The sequence below is a fragment of the Phalangium opilio genome, unplaced genomic scaffold, assembly GCF_054372755.1.
Source record: "Phalangium opilio isolate 3A_F unplaced genomic scaffold, DU_Popi_V2 ptg000013l_1, whole genome shotgun sequence".
Classification (NCBI taxonomy): domain Eukaryota; kingdom Metazoa; phylum Arthropoda; class Arachnida; order Opiliones; family Phalangiidae; genus Phalangium; species Phalangium opilio.
This window is the reverse complement of record NW_028324148.1, coordinates 11,763,513-11,776,609: the sequence shown is the minus strand read 5'-3', so window position 1 is coordinate 11,776,609 and position 13,097 is coordinate 11,763,513. Positions and strand designations below refer to the sequence as shown.

The 13,097-nt window shown below is 35.5% G+C and overlaps 1 protein-coding gene across 1 annotated transcript in view; it reads right to left on the bottom strand.

The window, feature by feature from the left end:
- Positions 1-13,097, bottom strand: part of LOC149709122 (DNA-binding protein RFX2-like) — a 33,670-nt gene that overhangs the window by 11,380 nt on the left and 9,193 nt on the right. The window contains exons 7-14 of the mRNA XM_089864550.1: positions 12,982-13,095; positions 10,277-10,519; positions 4,189-4,370; positions 4,005-4,121; positions 1,766-2,042; positions 981-1,078; positions 760-905; positions 592-689 (exon numbers count right to left, since the gene is read on the bottom strand). Of these exons, the coding sequence (XP_089720676.1) occupies positions 592-689; positions 760-905; positions 981-1,078; positions 1,766-2,042; positions 4,005-4,121; positions 4,189-4,370; positions 10,277-10,519; positions 12,982-13,095 (1,275 nt within the window). The remainder of the gene's footprint in view (positions 1-591; positions 690-759; positions 906-980; positions 1,079-1,765; positions 2,043-4,004; positions 4,122-4,188; positions 4,371-10,276; positions 10,520-12,981; positions 13,096-13,097) is intronic.

Below are 13,097 nucleotides of genomic sequence, written 5' to 3'. Positions count from 1 at the left end.
TCATGTGAAACCCTTATAACAACGACGAAAGTAACTCATGTAAAAGAATTACAACAACGACGAAAGTGACTCATGTGAAAGCCTTATAACAACGACGAAAGTGACTCATGTGAAACCCTTACAACAACGAGGAAAGTGACTCATGTGAAAGAATGACAACAACGACGAAAGTGACTCATGTGAAAGAATTACAACAACGACGAAAGTGACTCATGTGAAAGAATTACAACAACGACGAAAGTGACTCATGTGAAACCCTTACAACAACGACGAAAGTGACTCATGTGAAAGCCTTACAACAACGACGAAAGTGACTCATGTGAAAGCCTTACAACAACGACGAAAGTGACTCATGTGAAAGAATTACAACGACGAAAGTGACTCATGTGAAAGCCTCATAACAACGACGAAAGTGTCTCATGCGAAAGCCTTACAACGACGAAAGTGACTCATGTGAAAGCCTTACAACAACGACGAAAGTGACTCGTGTGAAAGCCTTATTAAGGCAAAAAACATGAAGACATCAGAGCCTTATAAAAGCGACCAAATAAACTTGACCAAATGAAGGCGCTATTTTTGACTAGAACTTACTTTAATTTTAAGCATCTCATTCGGACATCCATTCATTGCTGATGTCAACCAGCCTTCTAAACTTTTAGCAAAGTTCCGAATAGCTTGCGTAAGTGAACCTGATATCATAATAAATCCTTATTAGTTCACATCTACTGAATTAAAGACGAAAATCATGAACAATCTTACTGGGTATAGGCCTTAGGACATCCGGTATTAAAACGTCAACTAGGTTCTGATAAAATTGATAATCTGCTTTCCGAACGAACCTTAGAACAGGTTCGTATTTGCAGAGAATGTAAAGCTTTGACTTGCTTAAAACTTTCTCTTGTTCACTGTCAAATTGAACACCATTTTCTTAACGAACTCTAGTGTTTACCAATAGGAATTAGGAAGGGTGAGTGACTTACTTTTGACTGTGCCCATGGCCTCCTGGGGCTCTCCAAAATACCTGCCAAAGCTGTTCCACCAGCGAAAACTGTAACCCAACTACCGCCTCTAAGAATGACTGTAATCATAAAAAATATGCGAATTTACAATTTCATATCATATTTTACGACGAAAGTGGTATTATATGTTACACTTTCAAGTCTCTACTTTCAAAATATAAAGTTTTTAATATAATTGAATCAAAGTTAATATTTTTAAAATCCATTGAAAAAAAATCACGAAAACTCTGCAGCAGTTTCGATATATCAATAATTTTTAGTCTTGTCGAGCTTGTTCGCCCGTTTGATGACATCACTATGACGCGAGGGAAAAAAAAAGCGCGGGAATCCTATACGCGTCTCGAGCGCCTTTTCGCCAGTCTAAACTCTGGGTCTGATAGCGGAGAGAGTGGCACCATCTCTAAGGGGAAAAATATATCTATGACGTCAGCCTACGGGAAACGTTTTAGCCTTTCATAAAAAGTGGATTTCAAATAATTTCAAATGAAGCATTTTCAAATGCATATTGCCAAATAACCAGCAGAAGTCGGAGAACTAAAAGCTTAATTGATATTTTTGAATTCACAGAAATTAATTCTATCTTTTGTTACATAAATCAGAGGTTTTTCAAACGAAGCTTCGCATTCCCTTTAACGATGTTTGTTCTTTCAAAAATCTATAAACCCTAACTATTATGTCTCATACAGTATAAGGGGCTTAATATATATAGTTCATAATGAAAGAGTGAACTGAAATGACTACATTACCTCACAGAAATCTCTGTATAATGTACGAAAGGCATCCAAATCGTCATCCGTGATTCCTTCGGGTATAAGAGAAGGGTCGTACTCTAACTCAACTAAGGCAGGCATGGCGGCTGTAGCGTCACCAAGATACTGTTGGTGCTGTTGTTGTTGAGGAGTTGGCTGGATTGGAGTGGGAACTGGATGAGGCGAGTCCGAGCTCGGAGCTCCGCTAGTGGAATTTCCCGTGTCACTGTTACTGTCATTTAACTCTGCTTTGGTCAATGAACTAGACTTGTACCTGAAATGATGCGAGCAAATACCTTATTGAACAACCAATGATATTTGTAACATTTTAATCACCAGAGAAGGTGCATTAGCAGAAGAACATTGTTATACAAAAATCCTGTGGCACCTCTAAGATCCTAGCTTATCATCTACACACCAAATCTAACTTGTCAAAGGTAGGAACCAATCAGAGCTCAGCATTGAACAACCAATCAGAGCTCAGCATTGAACAACCTATCAGAGCTCAGCATTGAACAACCTATCAGAGCTAAGCATTAAACAACCAATCAGAGCGCTCAGCATTGAACAACCAATCAGAGCGCTCAGCATTGAACAACCAATCAGAGCGCTCAGCATTGAACAACCAATCAGAGCGCTCAGCATTGAACAACCAATCAGAGCGCTCAGCATTGAACAACCAATCAGAGCGCTCAGCATTGAACAACCAATCAGAGCGCTCAGCATTGAACAACCAATCGGAGCGCTCAGCATTGAACAACCAATCGGAGCGCTCAGCATTGAACAACCAATCGGAGCGCTCAGCATTGAACAACCAATCGGAGCGCTCAGCATTGAACAACCAATCGGAGCGCTCAGCATTGAACAACCAATCGGAGCGCTCAGCATTGAACAACCAATCGGAGCTCAGCATTGAACAACCAATCGGAGCTCAGCATTGAACAACCAATCGGAGCTCAGCATTGAACAACCAATCGGAGCTCAGCATTGAACAACCAATCGGAGCTCAGCATTGAACAACCAATCGGAGCTCAGCATTGAACAACCAATCGGAGCTCAGCATTGAACAACCAATCGGAGCTCAGCATTGAACAACCAATCGGAGCTCAGCATTGAACAACCAATCAGAGCTCAGCATTGAACAACCAATCAGAGCTCAGCATTGAACAACCAATCAGAGCTCAGCATTGAACAATCAATCTCAGCATTGAACAACCAATCAGAGCTCAGCATTGAACAACCAGATATTTGAAACTTTTTCATGACAAGAGAAGGTGTATTAGCAGAAGGCCATTGTTATAAAAAAACACTAAAGCAAATGTCGGATCCTGTGGCGTCTCTAAGACCCTAGCTAATCATCTACACACCAAATCTAACTTGTCAAAAGTATGAACCAATCAGGACTCATCCATGAGGACGGAGCTAAGCTTAGCAAGACAGTAAACTACACCTCTCGACTAGTGGCAATCGTTTAAATTAAACCACAGCAGAGACTGGCTTTAAAAATTATGATTGCTATGTGATTCTTATTACCGATACATAACGCCAATACGAAATAGCGTCATCTCATGGCAACCATTGTAAGTACAAAAGCTCGCGCACATTAAAGTATTGTTTTATAAATTAATTTGCAGAAGGTAAAAATGGCCTTATCCAAAAATATATAAACAAACAAACAAACAAACAAACAAATAAACAAACAAACAAACAAACAAACAAACAAACAAATAAACAAACAAACAAACAAACAAATAAACAAATAAACAAACAAACAAACAAATAAACAAACAAATAAACAAACAAATAAACAAATAAATAAACAAACAAACAAACAAATAAATAAACAAACAAATAAATAAACAAACAAACAAACAAACAAATAAACAAACAAATAAACAAACACATAAATAAACAAATAAACAAACTAATAAATAAACAAATAAACAAACAATCAAACTAATAAATAAACAAACAAACAAACAATCAAACTAATAAATAAACAAACAAATAAATAAACAAACAAACAAACAATGAAACTAATAAATAAACAAACAAATAAATAAACAAACAAACAAACAATGAAACTAATAAACAAACAAACAAACAATGAAACTAATAAATAAACAAACAAACAAACAATGAAACTAATAAATAAACAAACAAACAAACAAACAAATAAGTAAACAAACAAATAAATAAAAGTCACTTAACTAAGCAACGCAAAATCATTACTAACTTTTTGGTTTGACTTCCCGTTTGCCGTAGACTAGAACCGGATTCTTCCGTACTAATTTGATTCAACGGTGACGTTGGCTTGACTCGGATTCCGTAATAATGATACTTTGAATTACCCCTAAAACACAAATATAAGTTGAACGGCAACTAAACGCAACAAATTTAACGGCAATAACTGCACGCACCTAGTTCCTAAGCGTCTCGTTCGAAGTCCGAGAAAGACCGATCTGATCAGCTTGCCAAAAGAGGCGGCGTTAACGGGTTCTAACTTGTGCTCTTTGCAGTGTCTCAAGTAATGATTGTACAACGTACTCCTGGGCAAACTGACTCCTTCGGCAGTCTCGTAATTATCAATTAACCATTGGACCTGCACAGGATAGTTGAGATAGGATTGGCAATCAGGAATGGGAAGAGAGAGAGGTCGAGAAAAAGACAAAAAAACGGTGGCCGAGCAAAAACAAAGATTTTTTTTTTTTCATTTAAGACGTGATTTGTAAGCAAAAATTTTAATAAGTATTAAATTGTTCTTTTTTAATATATATAAAGTGTATGCAGATACTTCAAAGCCTTTCATTAAGTTTCCCTATTTTTGTAATTAGTGTACTTTAAATGAATTTTATAGCTTTTTATAAGTGACAAGCATTTTAAGACAGTATAGTGTACGATTCAGAGTAAATTAAAGAACAAGTTTCATGAAATTCCAAGAAACGTTTCGGTTGATTTTAATTGTTGAAAGAGAGCTTTGTAAAGGTTGTGTAATAAGTAATATTACATTTCTTCGAGACAAAAGGGCAATTATTTAATTTATTCTCATAATAAACTACTTTTTAGTTCCCATATTAACCAGTAGATGGCGTAGTATTTCAAAAATTCTCGTTAACTGCTGGACACAAACTCTTGTCTAGAATAGTGCCTACCACTGACAACTCAGAATGTAGAAAGGCTCCATTGACAGTGTTATTAATCAGAAAACCAAAAAACTGTTAGCCCCTAACAAGTTGGCTTGGTTTCGTCTCCATCTAAGGGATAGGATCACGTGACTAACAAAGTTGATGGTAGCACCATCTGTCGTTGAGCGACGAAAATAAATCTCTTATTTTTCTGATTGGATTAGAGTCTGCCTATTGGGGTTAAACAGGTTCTGCGCATGGCAAAGTCAAGCCAATCACGTTATCCCTTTCTCGCCTCAAAATCCGAGAACGAGATCTGAGCCGTTATAAAAGTTCAAACGATTTGTTGGTTGGGTCTGTTACATTAGCATTAGCGAGACATTATTCATACATTGTCCCCCAAAAGTCACTTTCAAACCATCTAAATGATCACCAATTTTAATTCTATATTACGTAATCTTCAACAAAACTTGCTAATGACTTTCATCGTGCATTTCTTGGCTCTATTGAAGAAATAAGTTTGAATAACCTCCTCGTAACAAATAATTAACTCAGTTACTAATTACTGGCGAACAGGTTTGACATGTGTGAACAAATGGTTTAGTCAAACGAATGAACGAAAATCGTTCCCCATTTCAAGCCTTACAAGAAAAAACCCCCAATAGATCTTAGTTGATAGCCAAAAAGGCTTAATTTCACATCCTAATGAAGCTCTCAATCAACTCTATTAATTGCAAATTGGACACGCGGCTTTCATGAAACTTGTTCTTTAATAATTTCCCGTTGTTCAAATTAAGAATATTGAAAAATGTACGTTATTTTCACGATGGCTTTAAAGCATCCAGTTAAAAACGGTATATCAGTATATGTATAATATAATATAGTATTTATACATGCTCGTATTCGTCAGTAAGTATAAATAGTAAATGTGGTACGTATGTTCACGAAGAAGAATAATCAGAGTGTATAATAATAAATCAGGGAGACATAACTTTAAATTAGAAGGAAGGAATATATGCCCAATTATTCTAATCCACGCGTTAGTCACGAAGTTTGGAATATAAAGTGTTTTATGATCAAACTTCATGGGAAATACCTACGAATGATTTTAAAATTCAAATAAGTTTGAGATTCGATGTAAGATTTGAAATAGAGCTATCTCAGTTGTGACGTCAGTGCCTACGTAAAACGTCACGGGCTTAGCTTTGGCAGTGGGTGGCCATGTTTGGTACGACTTGGGTTCCAAGGGCAAATAGCATGGGTGACGTCACACTAAGGCTTCTGAGATAGCTCTATTACCACCTCTGGCCAATCGCGTAACGCCCTGCCTTCTTGTTAACAAAATTAACGTGGCACGCTCTATGATAGTCACATTGCGCAATTTCTATCAAATCCGGGGCTAAATTTGTCTCGACATGGAGCTTGAAAGCGACACCAATGTCAATAAGTACGCCCCGCCTACTACAGTGCACGTCAAAATCGCGAATTTATTCCTTCCTTCGATTTGAAGATATGCCTCCCTGACATTAATCATAAAATATTATGTGGGGTTTTTGTATTGTATGTGTTCTACAAAAATATTACATGCATATAAAAAAGGTGCTTATTGAGTGGTATACCATGCTTTAGCGTCTTTTAGGTAAACTTGTAAAAGCTCAAAAGCTTAAGATTTTGATTGTCTTAAATGTTAAGGACCAATAGAAATACAGTTAACACTATTTTGAAAGACTATAATTCTCAAATGATTCAATAAAAAAATTTTTGATAAAAATATATTAGTTCACAGACAGCCGATTATTTCAGCTCGGCGAAAACTTAGTCATTAAACCGTCCTTATTGGATATTCCCAGTGTAAATGCTAGTTCTTCTCACTTGTCGACTATATTCCCGGAATGTGTACATATAAAAAAACGGTTAGTAAAAATACTTAAGAATAAGCTAAATGAGAACCAAGCTTTACCTTAAATCAAAAGGCTATTTAATCGATTAATTATTTAAAGCCTCGATTAATCAAAAGGCTATTTAATCGATTAATTATTTAAAGCCTCGATTAATCAAAAGGCTATTTAATCGATTAATTATTTAAAGCCTCGATTAATCAAAAGGCTATTTAATCGATTAATTATTTAAAGCCTCGATTAATCAAAAGGCTATTTAATCGATTAATTATTTAAAGCCTCGATTAATCAAAAGACTATTTAATTGATTAATTAATTAATTAAAGCTTCGATTAATCAAAAGACTATGTAATCGATTAATTAATTAAAGCTTCGATTAATCAAAAGACTATGTAATCGATTAATTAATTAAAGCTTCGATTAATCAAAAGGCTATTTAATGGATTAATTATTTAAAGCTTCGATTAATCAAAAGGCTATTTAATGGATTAATTATTTAAAGCTTCGATTAATCAAAAGGCTATTTAATGGATTAATTATTTAAAGCTTCGATTAATCAAAAGGCTATTTAATGGATTAATTATTTAAAGATTCTATTAATCAAAAGACTATTTAATCGATTAATTATTTAAAGATTCTATTAATCAAAAGACTATTTAATCGATTAATTATTTAAAGATTCTATTAATCAAAAGACTATTTAATAGATTAATTATTTAAAGCTTCGATTAATCAAAAGACTATTTAATCGATTAATAAAATGTTTCAGTTACTGAAAACCATTATGAGTCAAGGTATTTTTGACTAATTAAAAATATTAGATTTTTGAATTAGTCGAATGGAGTTTCAAACGATTTATTTTAATCGGTAACAAACTGAAGTTCGAGACTACCATTTCCGACATTTTGAAAGTCTGCAACATTTTGTTTATAGACAACATGCAACAGGAATTTCTAGCCTATGTCTTTCACGACTATGGTCGCCTATCAACTCACAGAACACAAAGCAGACGCCTTTTAACTAACATAAACTACCAGTAAAGAGGGCTGGAAATAAGAAAAAGTTCGTATAGGACATTGTCCACTGGAGTGTTCAAAAATAGTGTCTGGCCAGGGTATGGCTGGCACCATCCCCGTCAATTGGACTCCCCTGGACCAAGTAAGTGCCACCGCCTTGATGAGATAGTAATTGACCTTGGATGGTCACACCCTGCATCTTCATAGTCAAGCTATCAAAACTTGGAAAAAATTTATTGGTGAAAATGTCCAGTTTCTAGAAAAATATAGGACATTGGACAATGTCCAGTGTCCTGTGCTTATTTCCGGCCCCACCCGTAACTAAAGTGACGACCCTTCTAGCAAATCGAACTATAATTGGTCAGCTAAAGAACTAATCGGCGTTTTCAACAAAATGCCTTATACGCGTTTCCTATTGGTCCTCTATTTAAGCCAATACCCGTAATATATTAGCTTGAATGTGGATTTACATAGCGCTTAACGTAAAATGAATTGAACGAATCGAAATATGAATATAAAATTAAAAAAGCATGGGTTAAACACTCACACACTGTGTAGCAGTCAACAAATGTGGACAAATTTTTCAATTTTTGGTTAAATGAGAACACATGCGCTCGAAGGAAAATCGAAGGGGAGGTCCAACAAAGCAATGAAAAAACAAACAAATCAAATGATCAGCTTCCGAGATCCAGACAACATTTTGTCGAGGGATTTTTAATAATAATAATAATAATAATAATAATATTAAAAAACAGGAAGAGTTTTAAAATAATAAATATATAAAAAAGGTAGCTAGCTCTAGCTCAGGAGGAATTAACCAGAAAATAAACACCTCCGTTCTTTTCTTCAATGTACTGATTGGTTCATCATTATTCTCAATACGATCAAAATAGCTACTTAAAGCGTATAAACCGATTATTCAGTTTTTAAAGGTAGGGTCGTTTATAGGCGCATAACAGGAGAAGCTCGGGTTGATCCTAATATATCCGATACAATAATATTAAGTTCTATGAATGGTATAGTGGCAGGCGAATAATTCACCTTTTAATCGATTAATCGTACTTAATACTAGCCATAGAGTTGCAGATTAGCACAGAAAAAGGGGACGAAAAGTACTCAATAATGGTAAAGCTCAATATAAAGAGCGATTAATTCACCTTTTAATCGATTAATCGTACTAAATATTGGCCATAGAGTTGCGGATTAGCACAGAAAAAAGGGGACGAAAAGTACTCAATAATGGTAAAGCTCAATATAAAGAGCGATTAATTCACCTTTTAATCGATTAATCGTACTAAATACTGGCCATGGAATTGCAGATTAGCACAGAAAAAAAAGGGGACGAAAAGTATTCTACAATGGTAAAGCTCAATATAAAGAGCAATAAATTCACCTTTTAATCGATTAATCATACTGAATATTGGCCATAGAGTTGCAGATTAGAATACCAAAAACAAAACGAACACTATTCACTAGTGGTAAAGTGCAATATAAACTATGTCTAAATAGAGATACGCGATAAATTCAACACTCTAATCGATTAATCGTACTGCATATTGGACACAGAGTTCCAGATTAGAACACCAAAAAGACGACAAATTATTGAATGATGTTAAAGCGCAATATAACGAGCGATAAATTCAAAATTCTAATCGATTAATCGCACTGAATATTGACCATATAGTTGCAGATTAGGACAGAAAAAAGGCGACGAAAACTATTCAGCATTCACTTATGGTAAAATGCAATATAAACTGTATAAATAGAGATGCGCGATAAATTCAAGATTCTAATCGATTAATCGCATTGAATATTGGCCATAGGGTTTCATATTAGAACACCAAAACGGCGACGCATATTATACAATAATGGTAATGTGCAATATAAACTGTCTAAATAGTAGATCTCAGCGAAAATTCAAGATTCTAATCGATTAACCGCACTGAATATTGACCCGAGTTTCAGCTTTGAACACCAAAAAGGCGACGAAAACTATTCAATAATGGTAAAGTGCAATATAAGGAGCGATAAATGCAAGATTCTAATCGATTAATCACACTGAACATCGGCCATAGAATTGCAGATGAGAACAGAAAAAGGCGACTAATGTGCAATATAAACTATGTCTAAATAGTAGAGGTTAGCGAAAATTCAAGATTTAATCGATTAATCGCACTGAATATTGGCTAAACGCGGTAGTATGTTTGCTTATCACAAATCTGCGCCATTTGGTAGAATATTAAAGTTTTCTTCTAAAAAAATTGGGAACTATCGCATAAAATTGAATTTGCTGTAAAGCTATTTCGATACGCAGTTACAAAGTAAATTTTTCGATATAATTCATACGAAATCGAAAACCAATCAGTACATAAGTATGAAAATAGAGGTTCGATCAGCGAAAGAATAATTTACAAATATATATATATTTATAGAAGGGGGAGGGGCGTTTGTTTTAAATTTGAAACGTACATGTATTATGTCCATGTCTCTGACATTTTGCTGTTGCGAATGTTGGGTAGCGGTGGTAGTAGTCGTAGTAGTAGTAGCGGTCGACTGTTGCTGTTGCGATTGTTGTTGCTGTTGTTGCGTGCTAGCCACCGCCAAGGCTTGCAATTGCGTGGCCCCTTCATGGGTACCGTGTAAAGTCTGGATCACGCACTGATCATTAGAATAAGAGGACAAGATGTCAGCTGGCGCTTTACCAATTTCATCCTGAAAGTTCTTGCGGTTATTTTTTTATGACGGGTTAACAACGTTAAGTATACCAAGAAATTTTAGTAAAATTAAAAGCATTAGAGACAAACATTGTTAATAAGAGATATACATTTAGTGTTAGGTAGAATTTATAAAGAGACTACAAACAACCACGTTAGGGTTAATTTAGAGGTTAAGAATACGATCGTTTTTCAACACTGTTGAATAACGAAGCTATAGAGGATCGTTACAATCTCACGAAAGTTTTGATTTTTGAGGCAAACATGAAGCCAAAACTAATTCGCGATAAAAATGACCTATGGCCATTTTCTCGAGCTTTTAAAAAGGGAGGGTGAAGTGGAAAATCAAGTGATTTTTCATGGATTCTTCTACTAATTACAAGACCAGTCTGCATAGTGAAACATTCAGGGAATGCCTCCGAATTATTTTAAAATTCAAATTAGGTTCAGATTTTATGGATAATTTGGAATAAGGACCTCCGACCAATCGCGTAACGCCCTGCCTTTTTGTTAACAAAATTCTTGTGGCACGCTCCATGTCTCGTGCCACGACTGTCACATCGCGCGCAATTTTTATCAAATCTCGCGATAAATTTCATTCGACACGGAGCGTGCCACGAGAATTTTGTTAATAAAAAGGCAGGGCGTTACGCGATTGGTCGGAGGGGGATACTTCAAATTATCCTTAAAATCGGAACCTAATTTGAATTTTAAAATCATCAGGAAGTATTTCCTTAATGTTTCACTATGCAGACTGGTCTTATAATAGGTAAATATATAAAGTAGGAGGAGCTAATTGAAAAATATAACAAATCGTCACGAGTGACGTTTCTAGTGTGGAAAAATGGCGCTCGCGCTCAAATTCGTAAGATTGTGAAAAGAATGCACGTGAGGAAATTTGTTTTAGTTTGAAAAAAAAAATCCTCACGAGCATTCTACATCTAGACTTACGTCTCGTGCAAAATCGCGCGCAACTGTGATGACGTTTTCTTATTTTTTGACAAGTTGAGCAAGACCAAATACTTTATATATTCACCTATTACTAGAAGAATCGATAAAAGATTACTTGATTTTCCACTTCACCCTCCCTTTAAGAGCTCAAATACAATGACGAAAAAAGTAGATACAGTATTCTCTATTGTACAGCAAGACGAGTGTAGTCAATCTCTCATTGAGATGCCTGATTAAACCATTTCAATTAAACGTGAAATTTCAAATAACGCGTTTCTCTAATTACTGTACTCATAGTGAAAGTATGGTAAATACCGATTGCATTTTTGATTAGCATTTAATTCTAGTTTCGGTTCAAAGGATTAAGCAAATCGCTTGGCATGAGTTAAATTGTAGACAACGCGGAGAACCAAGCGCCATTTTCACAGGCGGATGCAAGGGTTTTGTGGAACCCTTCTCAACATCAATGACACGCTACCTTTCACAATAAACTACTCATTTCGGCCACAATTTCATTCGTTTTATGTAATCTCTCTATAAACTCTTGATGTTAGAAAGCGTCTTAGATGAAATTTCGATTAATTACATATATGACTTGTTAGTAATTAATGAATTTTGTTGATGGTAAAATAACACGAAAACGAATACAAAACCATATAATATAAACCATTTTATAAATGGTAATGAAGATCCAGTAACGCTTACTGTTGAGATAGCAAACGTACTTTTGGTGAAAGAATTGAGTATTTTTCCGAGTAGTCTGAGACAGACTGATAAGGGAGCATGTTGGTAATTGGCATAGGGTAATTACTATAGCTAAACATAAAGGCACTTCCTTGCCTCCCATCTAACTAAGATCAATTGTTTTCACAATGACGGTCCTCACTAAATTAAAACATAGTGCTATGCATAGCTCTTTTGTTTAATGCGAACTTCAGTCCTTTTATTCCCGGGTTTCGGCACCATGTTACGCAAAGCTCTTTAGAAATTTTATTGATGGAAGAACTTCGATTTTTCAAATTAATTAACCGATATTTAATATTAAGACTAGATGATTTTTCAATCAGCTAAATAGTTTCAAAACTTCAAGTCCTCATAAAAGCCAATTTCCAAATAGCTACGCATAAAAAGGTGCCGAAACCCGGGAACAAAAGGAGAATAAAGCAAAGCGTGGGTCACGTGGTTCGCCTACAAGTTTACTTTCCTTACAAATGCCTCCTGCCATCGCCAAGACAAAACTGGACTTCGTAAGGAAAGTCAACTTGCAGGGGAACCACGTGACCCGCACTTGGCTTTAAAGTTCGGATTAACTAAAAGAGCTATCCGCAACACTAACTTCCTATATTACACATAGCTCCCGCGGCGCTAAAGCGTTTCCCGTATTGTTACCAGCATCGCGAGCGTATTAAGTTCTTAATTTAACAATTTTAATTGGGTTTACAATGTTAGTTAATGTTAATGTCTTTGCTAGCTAATTAACTAACTGGCAATGATTAGGAGGTTACTTACAGAAACGGGTGAAATGCGGGCGTTAGTAGAAGCGGAAGTTATTGCGTGATGATTTTCACTATCAATAAGAGAGCCTTGCACCTTGTAGGTCCCATTCTCCTCCATCAGATGGATCA